This window comes from Castor canadensis, chromosome 16, assembly GCF_047511655.1.
Source record: "Castor canadensis chromosome 16, mCasCan1.hap1v2, whole genome shotgun sequence".
NCBI lineage: Eukaryota > Metazoa > Chordata > Mammalia > Rodentia > Castoridae > Castor > Castor canadensis.
Window position 1 is genome coordinate 60,354,733 of NC_133401.1, and position 16,043 is coordinate 60,370,775.

The 16,043-nt window shown below is 36.8% G+C and overlaps 2 protein-coding genes across 7 annotated transcripts in view; both read right to left on the reverse strand.

Annotated features, from left to right (window-relative positions):
- Rapgef6 (Rap guanine nucleotide exchange factor 6) overlaps positions 1 to 16,043 on the reverse strand; it is a 194,136-nt gene that overhangs the window by 139,558 nt on the left and 38,535 nt on the right. For 5 of the 6 annotated variants that reach the window (XM_074057169.1, XM_074057172.1, XM_074057168.1 and 2 more), the window contains exons 3-4: positions 14,562 to 14,618; positions 12,281 to 12,364 (exon numbers count right to left, since the gene is read on the reverse strand). In XM_074057169.1, coding sequence (XP_073913270.1) covers positions 12,281 to 12,364; positions 14,562 to 14,618 — 141 coding nt within the window. Of the gene's footprint in view, positions 1 to 12,276; positions 12,365 to 14,561; positions 14,619 to 16,043 lie in introns of all 6 variants that reach the window. The other variant, XM_074057171.1, reaches the window with a different exon arrangement.
- Fnip1 (folliculin interacting protein 1) overlaps positions 14,562 to 16,043 on the reverse strand; it is a 154,885-nt gene continuing 153,403 nt past the window's right edge. The window contains exon 20 of the mRNA XM_074057177.1: positions 14,562 to 14,618. The gene's annotated coding sequence lies outside the window, so the exon portion shown is untranslated. The remainder of the gene's footprint in view (positions 14,619 to 16,043) is intronic.

Consider the following 16,043-nt stretch of genomic DNA (forward strand, 5'->3'; position numbering starts at 1 on the left):
TAATGAAAAAAATGATGAAACAAAATTAAATACTTCTATTCCTTTTTTCTTTCTGGGTTCTGGGAGTTTGTTTTTTAAGCAGTACTGGGGTTTGAACTCAGGGCCTTGCCCTTGCCAGGCAGGAGCTCCATCACTTGAGCCATATTCCAGTCCTTTTTTGCCATGCCCCAGCCTTTCTTTGCTTTAGTTATTTTTCAGCTAGACTGGCCTTGGACTGTGAACCTCCACACCCAGTATGTTTACCGAGATGGAATCTTGCTAACTTTTTACCCTGGCTGGCCTCAAACTGTGATCCCTCCAATCTCTGCCTCCTGGGTAGCTGGATAGCAGATGTGAGCTACATGCCTGGCCCTGGTATTTTTATACTTTCAAAAATAGTTAACAGATAAAAAGTAAAATTCAAAGACAAGAAGAAAATATTTCATATACCTATAAAAAGAAGTATCTATAGCATAATATAGAAATTTGAAATACAAAATAAGAAATTACAACTATGATATATTTTTAGAACTTTCTGCAAATGTCTCAATGAACACCCCAGCACAAAAATAAAAAAGTTAAACAACCCTAGTCTCAAATGGCTAAAAGATAAAAAAATGACACTTCATAGAAGATACACAAGTGACAAGCCTATGAAAAGATGCTCACCATGAATTCAACTGGAACCAGATGCTGCCATATTTCTGATGTCATCCTGATGTTAATGAGGATGTGGGGGAAACAACTTGCACACTGCTGGCAGATGTAAAATGGCTGGACTCTGTTAAGTCTGTCCCTTCCTTAAAAGATACCCACTCACCTCCCATCTAACAGTACCATTCTTACGTACTTACCCAAAATATGTCCAGATAAAGTCATTCTATTCCTACATATTTACTCAAGAGAAACCGAAGTTCTCTGTATGTTCAAGTAAGGACTTAAACACAGAACTTTTTAGTAACAACCAGGAAACCAGCAACTGTCTGTGAGCCACTGAATGCTGAACAGACTGTGGTGCAGCCATGCAAGAATACAGAAACATACAACAAATCACTCAACAACATGGATAGACATCAAAAGGAACTTCACAAGAAGAGAATCCTTACTGTATGTTTTGCTTGTATAAAATTCTAGAAAGTGTAACTAACCTACACTGACAAAAATCAGTAACTGGTTGGGGCCCAGAAGAGGGAGCAGGCGAGGTTAGCAGGAATGCTCACTTCTCTAACTGTGATAGTTTTACATGTGTTAGCATATGCCCAACATACCAACTACATAACGTAAACACATAAAGATCAGTGGATGTCAATTATACCTCAGTAAGTCTACTTTAAAGACAGAATTAAGACAATGAAAAGAAAGGCCAAATTAATGAGATAAAGTGTTTAACAAATAGCTGGACCCTGGGGCTGGGTGTATAACTTAAATTGTAGAGGTGTTGCATAGCAAGTTCAAGGCTGTGGGTTCAATCCTTGGTACCACAAAAAAAAAAAAAAAAGAAGTTGAACCCTGAATAAATTAAAGATTCTTGCATTACAGTAACAAAGACAAACAGGCTTACTTTTATTTTAGTCCAAAAAAAACCACAAAAAACCAGGTACAGTGGTATTCTCCTATAATCACAGCTACTTGGGAGGAGATCAGGAGAACAGTGGCTTGAGGCCAGTTGAGGGGGGGAGGTGTGCTCCATTTCAACCAACAAGCTAGGTGTGGTGATGCCATATATAATCCCAGTTACTCAGGAGGTAGAGATCAGGAAGATCATAGTCAGAGATCAACCTAGGTAAAAAGCTAGCAAGATCCCACCTCAATCAGTAAGCCAGGTATGGTGGCTCATGTCGATAATCCCAGCTACGCAGGAGGGGTAGGTAGGAGGATGGCAATATGAGGCCACCTGGGGCAAAAAAGCATGAGAGTCCATCGAAAAAATAACTGAAAGCAAAAAAAGCCTGGGGGCATGGCTCAAATGGTAGAGTATCTACCTAGTAAAGCAAGAAGCCTTGAGTTCAAAATCCCAGTACTACCACAAGGAAAAAAAGCTGAATAGAGGAAAAACTCAGGCACATGTGCGTCTAATATACAAAATGGTCACAGCAGCTCTACCTAGAGCAGCCCTGTTATGCCAACAGTGAGGTAAGAAATAATCAGAGTGAATAAGCTACACATGTACACTACAGAAAGCAAGACAAACGGTCATCTCTAGGGAAGCAGGAGAATCAATCTGAGGAAAGGCACGAACACTGCTTCCAGATTGACAATTTCCTGATAGTGACACACTAGACACTAGCATATACACTTATGCTAGCTGCACTTTTCCCCACATACCAACTTCACAACAAAAAGCTTACAACTACAGGCAATGTTCCTATCTGAGTCAGAAAAGAACATAAATCTAGCTTTGTTTGCGTATTTAAAAATCATTAGGAGACTCAGGGCTCGAATGGAGCCTTAGCATGCTGAGTAGCTTAAAGCAGAGCAGGCTGGAGGGCTGCATAAGCAAGAAGTTCTCCCTAACTTAAGAGGTCAGGTGGAGATCAATCAATTTGGGTTGTAATACAATTGTGCATGGAAGCAATGCTAGAAATCTCTCTGTGTATAGCTACCCTTAACTCAACTAGCAAAAAATGCTTTGTTTTTCTTATTATTGCTTATGTCTTCTCTTCAACGAAATTTGAGAAAAGGGTAGAACAGGGAGGAGAGGGGGTTGGGGGGAGAGGAAGTGGGTGGAGGACAGGGGGGAGAAATGACCCAAACAATGTATGCACATATGAATATATGACCAAAGAAAAAAATGTAAAAAAAAATAAAGTGATAAACAGTAATTTACAAGTTAAAAAAAAGAGGTTCTCCCTAACTTCTAACCTTTCTCCTTGAAAGCAAGTCATCAAAACTAGAACTCCTCTCCCCTAAAATAAGCCACAGACTCCTGCAGGGTCATTCTCTGACCTTGTCCCCTCCTCCTCCCCAGAAGATTTCATGTGAGGGTATCCTGCTTCAAACCCAGGAGGACAGAATGTGATAAGAGACACGAAAAGAATCGGAACAAAAAGCCTTGCTGAGTTAGCCTCAGCTCATGACTATCAGATTGTACTAGTTTTCTGTTCAATCTTGCTTCTCCCCACTGTTTCTCTAGACTTAGTGTCAAGGTGCAGTTTTCTCCGGGTCTTTGAATCATTGTTTCTGAAGCTTCTCATGCCACAAAAAACCTTTATTAAGAGTCAGGCATGGCATACAAAATTTCACGAAATGACAGTAATGTTTTAGGTACAGTTTAAAATATATCTAAAGCTGAGTTTGGAGACAAACCTCATAAAAATTCAAGGGCCTCCTACCTCAGTAAAGTTTCCGAGGGTCCCATGATTTGGGGCCTGACAAGTTGCTACACTTCACACAATCTACCACAAAAAAAAAAAAAAAAAAAAAAAGAGGCAAAATGCTTAGTTATTTTGTTTGGACTTCCAACGGTTCTTGATTATCTGAACAGCATTAACTTTTAATGTGGCCATGGGAGTACTATAAGGCAGGAACCCAAGAGAATCCCTTGGACTCTTAACAGTTTCTCTGTCCCCCATGTGTGCAGCAACTCAATTTCCCTTGGTAACTGGGTTAATCACTTGGGCTAGTGGAACAATCCCTTGTCCTGACAATTGGTTCAAAGGCTTGATAAAAGTCTACTTTACTGGAACCAGGGTTGTTTATCCTGGTAGAAACATTAAGACTTAAACTAGCAGAGCTCGAGACTGCAAGATGGCAGCTAGAGGGAGGAAGCAGAAAGCGTGCCTCCTAAAGTAAAATCTTAGAGAGATGCTGGAAATACACCTTACAGGAAAAAACACCGAGAGGAGGCAAAACTTTGACTCCTCCACACCCCCAGCCCGTGTGTAGCATCCCCACTCCATGTTAAACAGAGAAACCAGGAAAACTCCCGTGCTACACCAGCTCCCAGACTGCTTGGGAAGACGCAGACCACAAGGTGAGCTAAGCGGTATGCGGTACTCCCACAGACAACCCTGGGCCAGATCAGCATAGCCCCCTGGATAGACCAAACCCCAACCAGGGAAAAAAAGAGAAACTGAGTAATAAGCAATAACAACAAAATAGACATGTAGCAAAGAGGGTGGGGCACCCTGAGCACCGAAGGGCGGGGGGAAGAGAATCACTCACAGAACTGTAAATAAACAAGCCCAGCCGGAGAAGGCAGGAGCAGCAGCACTGCCCAGCAACCAGGAGCGGGAAAGCTTGTAAAAGTGGCAGTGGGAGGAAAACTCCACAGGAGAGGGTGGAAGACCCACCTCCCACATGAACTGTAAATAAACATGCAGGCTTTCCCCCAGTGTGCTTAGAAAGGGGAAAGCCTGTAGCAGTGGCTCTAGCACAGGAGAACTCTGAGTAAACAAAGCCTGCAGGGCCAGGTGAGTGTTAAGCTCACCCCTGAGATCTGCATAAATAAAGACGCCAGCAACAGCAGGCTGACAGCAGTGGGCAGATGAACCACAGCCGTAGATAGCCACTCACAGAACTGTCTCCAGACTCTTTTTTTTTCTCTTTCCCTTTGATGAGAAAACAACTGAACTACACCTGCATGCTGAAAAACTGACTGCAACAGTATTGCATTTGAACTTGGGACACTTTAGGGTGTTTTTTCTGTTTTCCTTTGTACTGCTTTTTTTTGTTTGTTTGTTTTGTTTTCTCCTTTGATGAGACAACGACAGAACTACTTCTGAGACACCATCTCCAGGATAAGAATCTGAGGGACTAACACCAAAATTATTAAGACTAAGACTTTATTGCCTTTGAACTTGGAGATTATTTATTTATTTTATTATTCATATGTGCATACAAGGCTTGGGTCATTTCTCCCCCCTGCCCCCACCCCCTCTCTTACCACCCACTTCACCTCCTCCCTCTCCTCCCCACTCCCTCAATACCCAGCAGAAACTATTTTGCCCTTATTTCTAATTTTGTTGTAGAGAGAGTATAAGCCATAATAGGAAGGAACAAGGGTTTTGCTGGTTGAGATAAGGATAGCTATACAGGGAGTTGACTCACATTAACTTTGGAGATTTTTTTTTTATTTTAATTTTTATTATTTTATTTTATTTTTTTCTCAATCCTCTTTCTCTCTAATGCCTGTTCACCTTACTGTTGATTAGTACTCTATCTCTCCCTGTTTATATCTTTGAAACTTTTGTTTGTTTTGTTCTTTTTACTTGTTTGTTTTTCACTCTTTAACTTCTTTGCTTTCCCTCTCCTCTCACCCTTCCATTCTAAATAACACCATTGTTATTATTACAAGCTAGAAAATACTTAATTGCACACAGTACAGGGAAAATGACAACACCAAGGGCAATGACAGGAAGACAGAAAAAAACAGGGAAACCAGTTTCCCCATAGCAAAAAATGAGTACAAGAACCAGAGGGAAATGAAGAAAACACATATTCAGATCCAGACTACAACAAAATGAAGATAAACTATGCCAAAGAACCCAATGAAGACCACAAGAATAATCTAAAAGAAGAAATCCTACAGGTAATCAATGAAAATTTTATAGAGATGATACTGGCTATGGTCAACCAAAATGTACAGGAGACACTCAAGAAATTCCAAGACAACAAAAATAGAGAATTTGAAAAAGCAAAAGAAGAAATAAAAGAAACCATAGAAGCACTGTATAAACACCAAAGTGAAACAAGGAACAAGATTAATAAAGAGATAAATGAACTCAGAACAAAAATAGACAACATTAAAGAGGAAACGACTCAGGATAAGGAAAAACCTCAGAAAAAAGAATGAAACAGAATTGCAGAACAAAATGGAAGGCCAATCCAGCAGAATAGAACAAACAGAAGACAGAATCTCAGAACTCGAAGATTAAGTGGTAATTAAAGGAAAAACCGAAGAACTGTTAGTTAAACAACTCAAGACCTGTGAAAAAAAAAATGCAAGGACTCACTGACTCCATCAGAAGACCAAACCTGAGAATCATGGGCATTGAAGAAGGAGAAGAGGTGCAAGCAAAGGGAATGCGTAATATATTCAACAAGATAAGAACAGAAAATTTCCCAAATCTAGAGAAATCTATTCCATACAGATGCAAGAGGCCTCTAGAACACCAAAGAGACCAGACCTAAATAGATCTACCCCATGGCATATTATCATTAAAACAACAAATACAGAGACCCGAGAAAGAATACTGAAGGCTTTAAGACAGAAAAAACAAATAACATACAAAGATAAACCCATCAAAATCACAGCAGACTTCTCAACAGAAACATTAAAAGCAAGAAGAGCTTGGGGTGAAATAGAAAGGGAAGGAAAACTGCCTAAAACATTTTATGAAGCCAGTATTACACTTATCCCAAAACCAGGCAAAGACACCTCCAAAAAGGAGAAACTATAGGCCAATCTCCTTAATGAACATTGATGCAAAAATCCTCAATAAAATAATGGCAAACCGAATTCAACAACACATCAAAAAGTTCATTCACCACGACCAAGTAGGCTTCATCCCAGGAATGCAGGGGTGGTTCAACATAAGAAAATCAATGAACGTAATAAACCACATTAACAGAAGCAAAGACAAAAACCACTTGATCATCTCAGTAGATGCAGAAAAAGCCTTTGATAAGATCCAACACCATTTCATGATAAAAGTGCTAGGAAAACTAAGAATAGAAGGAAAGTACCTCAACATCATAAAAGCTATATATGACAAACCTACAGCCAGCATTATACTTAACGGAGAAAAACTGAAACCATTCCCTCTAAAATCAGGAACTAGACAAGGATGCCCACTATCTCCACTCCTATTCAATATAGTACTGGAATTCCTAGCCAGAGCAATTAGGCAAGAAGAAGGAATAAAAGGAATACAAATAGGTAAAGAAACTGTCAAAATATCCCTGTTTGCAGATGATATGATCCTATACCTTAAAGACCCAAAAAAACTCTACTCAAAAGCTCCTAGACACCATCAATAGCTATAGCAAGGTAGCAGGATATAAAATCAACATAGAAAAATCATTAGCATTTCTATACACTAATAATGAACAAACTGAGAAAGAATATATGAACACAGTTCTATTTGCAATAGCCTCAAAAAAAATCAAATACCTAGGTGCAAACCTAACAAAAGATGTAAACCACCTCTACAAGGAAAACTATAAACTTGTGAAGGAAGAGATTGAGGAAGACTACAGAAAGTGAGGAGATCTCCCATGCTCATGGATTGGTAGAATCAACATAGTAAAAATGTTCATACTCCCAAAAGTAATCTACATGTTTAATGCAATTCCCATCAAAATTCCAATGACATTCATTAAAGAGATTGAAAAATCTACTGTGAAATTTATATGGAAACACAAGAGGCCACAAATAGCCAAGGCAATACTCAGTCAAAAGAACAATGCTGGAGGTATCACAATACCTGACCTTCAAACTACATTACAAAGCAATAACAATAAAAACAGCATGGTACTGGCACAAAAACAGACATGAAGACCAGTGGAACAGAACAGAGGACCCAGATATGAAGCCACACAACTATAACCAACTTGTCTTTGACAAAGGAGCTAAAAATATACGATGGAGAAATAGCAGCCTCTTCAACAAAAACTGCTGGGAAAACTGGTTAGCAGTCTGCAAAACACTGAAACTAGATCCATGTATATCACTCTATAACAATATTAACTCAAAATGGATCAAGCATCTTAGTATCAGACCACAAACTCTAAAGTCGATACAGGAAAGAGTAGGAAATACTCTGGAGTTAGTAGGTATAGGTAAGAACTTTCTCAATGGAACCCCAGCAGCACAGCAAATAAGGGAAAGCATAGATAAATGGGACTTCATAAAACTAAAAAGCTTCTGCTCATCAAAAGAAATGGTCTCTAAATAGAAGAGAACACCCACAGAGTGGGAGAAAATATTTGCCAGCTACACATCAGACAAAGGACTGATAACCAGAATATATAGGGAACTTAAAAAACTAAATTCTCCCAAAATCAATGAACCAATAAAGAAATGGGCAAGTGAACTAAACAGAACTTTCTCAAAAGAAGAAATTGAAATGGCCAAAAAACACATGAAAAAATGCTCACCATCTCTAGCAATAAAGGAAATGCAAATTAAAACCATGCTAAGATTCCACCTCACCCCTGTTAGAATAGCCATCATTAGCAACATCACCAACAACAGGTGTTGGCGAGGATGCGGGGGAAAAAGGAACCCTCTTACACTGCTGGTGGGAATGTAGACTAGTACAACCACTCTGGAAAAAAATTTGGAGGCTACTTAAAAATCCAAACATTGATCTACCATATGATCCAGCAATACCACTCTTGGGGATATACCCAAAAGACTGTGACACAGGTTACTCCAGAGGCACCTGCACACCCATGTTTATTGCGGCACTATTCACAATAGCCAAGTTATGGAAACAGCCAAGATGCCCCACCACTGACGAATGGATTAAGAAAATGTGGTATCTATACACAGTGGAATTTTATGCAGTCATGAAGAAGAACGAAATGTTATCATTCGCTGGTAAATGGATGGAATTGGAGAACATCATTCTGAGTGAGGTTAGCCTGGCCCAAAAGACCAAAAATCGTATGTTCTTCCTCATATGCGGGTATTAGACTAAGGGCAAACACAACAAGGGTATTGGACTTTGAGCACATGATAAAGCGAGAGCACAGAAGGAAGGTGTGGGGATAGGTTAAGACACCTAAAAAACTAGATAGCATTTGTTGCCCTCAATGCAGAGAAACTAAAGCACATACTTTAAAGCAACTGAGGCTCATAGGAGAAGGGGACCAGGAATTAGAGAAAAGGTTAGATCAAAAAGAGTTAACCTAGAAGGTAACACACATGCACAGGAAATTAATGTGAGTCAACTCCCTTATAGCTATCCTTATCTCAACTAGCAAAAACCCTTGGTCCTTCCTATTGTTGCTTATACTCTCTCTTCAACAAAATTAGAGATAAGGGCAAAATAGTTTCTGCCCGGTAGCGAGGGGGTAGGGGGGAGAAGGAGCGGGCGGGGGAGATAATGGAGGGGGTGGGGGAAAGGGGGAGAAATGACCCAAACATTGTATGCACATATGAATTAAAAAAAAAAAACTAGCAGAGCTGAAAGTTGTCAGCAGGGCAAGCAAACATTCTAGGAGTGGTTTATTAGATAAAGCAGTGAGAAGGCCACTTTTATTTCCATGTATTCTGAATTCTGGGAGAGACAGAAAACATGACTGTACTTCTACTACTGAAAAGTTGAGTTCCTTGCTTGAAGACAGTGCTGTCTGGAGTTCCAGGACAGGAGATAAAACTTATCATAAACCCATGAATGATGGTGCTGGCAGAAGCATTATAGGCAAATCCATTCCCATCAGGTTAAGAACCCAGGGCAGCTAAAGCTTTGGGTGATGGTAGACACACTGAATGACTAGTAAAAGAAGCCAGAGATAACAAGTGTAGCCTTGTGACCAATTATAGAAACAAGGATTATAACAGCTGTTCATATTTCCCCTTTGCTTATTGTAACATGTCTGTATTTTTATATATCAAGTATTTTCTTCGTTTTCTTCCCCATATTAATTTCATATTCAGGTTGTTGAAAGTGAACTTTGTAAGGCAGTTAACAAAATAGTCAAGACAATATGATGGAATAATAATATAAATACAGCAAAGATTGTTAGAACTATGTATGTCTTTATTTGGTGCACAAGATAAGGAACAATTTCACTTTCATGAAAGTTAGCTATATTTTATTAGATAGAAACAGAATTGTTTTTGCTTGTTAACTTTGCTTAAAATCATTCATATCTGGGTGGCCAAGGGAATAAACTACACCAGTTACATACTTCCTTAACTCCAATTTGAGTGTCCTCAGCTTCAAATCTACCATTAAATACTTTACTTTGTGATAAAGGAGGTGAATTCTGTAGATGTTCTCCTTTCCCCAGTGGAAATGTTAAAGTTTTGTCGGTAGAGGGTGCTAGAGGGACAATGAAGTAAGAAGGTCTCTGCCCAGAAATTGGGGGTTTCTGTTCTTTTTCCCAGCTTTGGGGCTCATCTGCACATTGGGTCAAGGGATGAAGGTGGTATGATTCTCCAGGTTTGCCAATAGCAGCTCCCTTCCCACAAGCCTTGACCAGATTACTATGGACCAGCTCTGGCCTAGAACAACTCTGAATTTCTTTATTGGGTTGCAAGGAACATATTCTCCAACAAAGCCTGAACTCCAGTCATGGAGGGGTGTCCCATTTCAAGTCTGTTAAACTCTCCCTTAGAGATGAGGTATTCTCCTTTATCCTTCTTGGCATCTACTCCCTTCCTACAGTTAATGTTTTTTTTTTTTAAACAGTAGTGGGGTTTGAACTCCAGGCCTCTGCTTGCCAGCCGGCACTCTTATCAGTTGCACCATGCCTCCAAGCCCTTTCTGCTTTCGTTACTTTTCAGATAGGGTTTTGCGTTTATGCCTGGGCCAGCTTTGACTGGGATCCTCCTATTTACATTTTCCACAAAGCTGGGATGACAGGCAAGAATCACTATACCCAGCTTTTTTATTGGTTAAGATGTGGTCTCAAAAACTTTTTTGCCTATTATAAAACAGAATTAACGGTTAAAACAATTTCTTTATTTCTATAAATTAAGGTACTACTATTACTCTTAGCCTCTACTAGGTAATGATCATATTCTGTTGTTATAATGATCATACACAACTGGTACTCTGCTCTAATAATAGTTATATTAACAGAAGCCAAAATTATTCGATGGCCTATTATATGCCAAGCATTATTCTAGGTATTTTATTTGTATTAATTCATTAAACCTAACAATCACCCTACAATAACCTATAACAAGTATCTTTCATGCAATAAGATAAATCTCTTATCCAGAATTATTCTTTAATATAAAGATTAAATAAACTTATAGAGTAATACTTGCTGTGAAGTTCTTGGTGGCTATATTAATGCACACCATGTATTCCTCTTTGTAAAATTTCATAAATTTTTATCAATTATTTTAAAATGTTAAACATCATCATCTTGATTGCAAACTAATGATGCATTATTACAGCCAAGTAATGGCTACAAAAAGTCTTTACAACAAATTCTTGACCATTTATAACACCAGGAAGGATGAGAAAATACTAAACCTAAAACATAAATGCAGGCAGTATCAATGCAGCAATGCACCAGTGGCTAACTCAGTACAAATTCATCAATGTGAATTTCACAAATACAGAGGAAAGGAACAACAGTCAAAAGGCTTAAGCAATTTAGTGGCAATTTCAAGTCTTACTTTAAAAGCCTGAAAGTCTCTTCTGAACATTATGGAAAATGTCAGTAAAAAATTACATTTTTCTGTCACCAGAGCATAATCAGAGGCCCCAAACTCTTAAAAGACCAAATCCTCTAAGAATACCATATTTGACCATCTTTCCAAACCACCTTTCTCTTCTTTTACTTAATAATTCTGATGATAATTAACATCTGCTTTTAATAGCCACGTACTGTTCTAAGAGATATATCCAAGAAGTAGTCCATGAAATAGGTTTTATTGCTGTACCCATTTTACAACTAGCAAACTGAGACACAGAGATTAAGTAATTTGCCCAAAACAGTAGAAGTATGAACTCAGGTAGTCTGGCTCTACACTATACAATTCTGTTAAGAGCTCTGAGTAGCAGAGCTTGCTAAAACCTCATGACAATTCTTAAGTAGGTATTGTTATTATACTTGTTTTACAGACAAGAAAACTGAAACTTGTCCAGTCATACAACTAAGAAATGATGAAATCAGGGTTCTAATCTGGTTTGCCTTACTCCAAAAGCCAATTTCTTAACTATTATGATATACTGCTTGTCAATAACCAATAATAGCAATGAATCCAAAAACCATCATATACATCAGATCAACTCTCTGACAAAACTAAGATATTACATCTTCATATAAACTTAAAGATAATACTGTCAGAAATATGAATTTATTGATTCCTATCAAATATTTCCAATAGCACTAAGAAGAAAGGGCATTTAAAAGTATATTACCCGAGAAAAAAATACACATTACCTAAAATAGTTTAATATAAGAGATAAAACAAATAGTTGTAGTGTTAACTTTGCCTGCCTTATGCACTAAGAAGTTAATGTAGCTGGTTGTGGTGGCCCATGCTTACAGTCCCAGCATTCAGGAGGCTAAGGCCAGAGAATTGCAGCCAGTCTGGGATGCACAGCAAGACCCTGTTTTAATAAACAAAGACAAAACCAAAAAAAAAAAAAAAGTCAATGTAACCTACCTGCAAGGAGGCAAGACCATCGAGTCTTTCACAAGTACAGATCCAGAAAGTAGAATATACCAACATCTGGCAATAGTTTCTGAACTGTTTAAATAAATACAGTGAGTAAATAAATACATGTTCACATGTATATGGATTCAACGTGAAATTATAACACAGAATATATTCTGATAATACTGTAAATTATTAAAAGTTTAGTAACTATAATAGAAATTTGGGGAATTTCATGTGTTGCCTAAGATTTTATATAGACCGTGTTCACATGGGAAAACAAGCAGATAATTCTAACAGGTATATACAAGAGATGGGAAAAAAAACTTTCTATCACTAGCAAGGAGAAAATGCAATTAAAATGTTAGAAAATCCTCCAAAATTAGCCCATTTTAGAAAATGTGTATCTATTACTGAGCTTGACACTTTCCTATATTTTTCTGAAGGGTGGTGATATTAGCAAAATGCCATTTTTGATAATGTATAAAATATGCGTCAAAACTGGAACATCTACAACCCACTACTATCAATATTTTCCAAATGACCAATGCATGATACTAAAAAATCACATGAGTAAATGATTATTCAAAGTGTAAGATAGACCCATAGCTTTTAATTCAACAGAGTATACAAAAATTCACTGATAAGCTCTCAGATTCTATGTTGCAACTAACCTGTAAGAAACTTAACAAGTTTTGGTATTACATCAAAGAAGAATATCCAAATTATCTAAAAAGGCTACTAAAACACCCACTTTTCCAACCTCATCTCTGTATGAAGTCAAATTTCCTTCATTAAAAAATATATATAAATGGCTCAAGTGGTAGAATGCTTGCCTAGAAAGTGTGAGGCCCTGAGTTTAAACCCTAGTATTGCCCATATATGCATACACACACATATATACCTATCTCAACAGATTGAATGTTTAAAGATGTCTGAATTGAATTAAGTCAACCAGATATTAAAACCTGCAAAATATAATTACATTTTTGTTTTGAAAGACAACTATTTCTTTTAAGTATATTTGTGCTAACATGCAATGGACTTGTTATTTATTTCAAAATAATATTTTTAAAATTAAGAAAAACAAGTCTTGAATTACACTTTATACTATCAACAAAAATCAATTGCAAGATGGAGTTAAGTCCTAAGTTTGAGAAGCAAAACAGTAAAACTTTAAAAGGAAAAACAGAGAAGAATATCTTCACAATCTTGAGGAAGAGGAAAATTGGCTTTTTTAAAGAGGACAAAAAAGGAATAATTATCAGGGAGAGGAGGAGAGATATTTCTATTCCTTAAAAGTGCTAGAGTAAAAAAGAAAAACTGCACAGTGGGAAAAATATTCTCAGTGAGATTATCCAATCAAAGATTTTTGATTCAGAATTCACAAATACAAATAATAGCAACAAAAGAGACAACACAATTGAAAACAAAAAATTGAGTCAGGATTTCATAAAAACACTATCCAAATAGCCTATAAAAATATGAAAATCATTCAATATCATTAGAAAACAGGGAAATGTAAAACAAAATCACAGTGAGATAATGCATTCAGAAGAATGGCTAAAATCCAAAACAAGCAAACAAAAAACCTCTGAGGGCTTCAAAGATGTGAAACAACTGGAACTTACTAGACACTGCTATTGGTTATGGAAATTGTCACAACTAGCTTGGAAAACTGTGAGAATTTCCTAAAACTGAACCTGTAAATTTCCAATAATTCTACTCTAGGAAGATATCCAACAGGAATGAATAAATAAGGGCACAAAAAGACATGAACAAAATGTCTACGGACAGTTTATTACTGACTATAGTGAAAAACTGGAACCCAAATACAGTACTAGTAGCGAAATGGATAAATTCTTATTTCCATACAAATATATACTGTACGGCAGTAAAAAGGAAAAATGCAAAACGTTAAACTATCTTGGACTGATATTTTTTAAGATTAAAAAAAAGTCTAGCCAAAAGATTCTATCCATAAGAGAAGTTCAAAAAAAGAAGTAAAATTCATCTTTGATCAGAAGTCAGAACTGTGAGCACTTTTCCAAAAGAGCTGACTGGAGCCTTCTGGAAAGCAGGTTTCACTAGCAGCAGCAGTTACACAGGTGTATAGATTTACTAAAATCTGCTGCTCCTGACACTTTAGTGCATGTTTTATACTTTATAGCTTTTGAATACACTTTAATTTGCTTTACAGAAATTGTCTATAATCAATGAATTTTCAACACTAAAAGTAAAAATTTAAATATGAAAGTCATTAATTTAATCTAATTATGGAAATACTTACCAAAAAAGGATCTGATTACCACTGTATCTCTCATAACGTGCTCTTGCAGACATTAACCTAACACATTAAAAAAGTAAAAGTTCTAAAGATTATTTTATCTTAAATTTTGTTTGAAAAATTCTATAATAATTACATCAATGGAAAATGATCTGTTCTACAAAGAAATTTTTACCAAACCCCAAGAGTTTAGGAATATATGTAATAATGCAATACTATTTAAAAAAAAAAAAACAGCCAGGTAACATTGACATCAACTATGATACTCTTATGCACATTATAAAGTCGGTCCATTCACACTAAATAATATGCTATTATGACAAAACATACATTTGTTTGATTCACTACTGCATACTTAGTATGAAGAATAGTTACTGGGAAAGTCATACAGATACAAAAAAAAACCTGTTTAATATATAAATTTGCTGACATTTGAAAATACTTTTAGTATTATTAACTGCTCTAATTCTTAGTTTTCTTTATTCTTCCTGATGTACTATTTAATATATACTAATACTTGAATTATATACAGAAAACAGAACACATCAAAAACAATTATATAATAGCAATCTGGTCCATAATCAGAAACTTGAAGAACACTCAGGAAAAGTAACTGCACAAATGAGTCATGGAACATAAACATGTTTAATTAAAATGTATACAAAATTACCAGTGAGTGCCTTACAGCACTCTACAGTGTTTTTACAAAAATAATCATAATGGTCAAAGATAAGATACAGAAGAGGAAACTGAGGTTTAGGATGTTTATGGGTCTTTTCCAGGGGAAACAGGTCTGCTCCTTCCCTTTTACAACATACCATGCCCATCTTAAGCATCTGGCACAGTAAATATAAACACAAACTAAAAAAGAAAGAGGACTTTTGCTTTCCCTAACACATAGTGAGTACCGTACTTTGCTTTATTTTCATTTAATCCTTTTAACACTGTTATAATGATACCATTAGTATTCCTATTTCATAGAAGATAAAAACTGCAGGTGAAAGGTTAAGATATACTTAAGGGCCCATGGCCTTAGAAAAAAATTGCTATACATATCCTACAAAAGTTCCTGAATGACCCTGCAGAGACTATCTATCCAAACTCATTTTCCACAACACCCTACTTCTGTCCTTACTATGCTCCAAATGTCAACGTTGGCTTTCTTGGCTTGACTTCTTCCTGTCATTCAGGTCTATATTCAAAAATTTCTTCCTCTGAGAGGCCTTCACTGGCCATCTAAACTCAAGAATCATTATGCTTTATTATATTTCATAGTACTTATCATTCCTGCATATTATATCATTTTTATTGCTAGCAAATCAACCTTGCCAGAATATAAACTCCAGGAAAACTAGGGATCTAATTTATATTTATATTCCAAATGCCTAAAACAGGATAAGGAATGTAGAAGGTACTTAACAAACATCTGGTGAGTAAATGAATGAATAAACTACACAGCACATGTTCTTAAATAAAATGCCACAC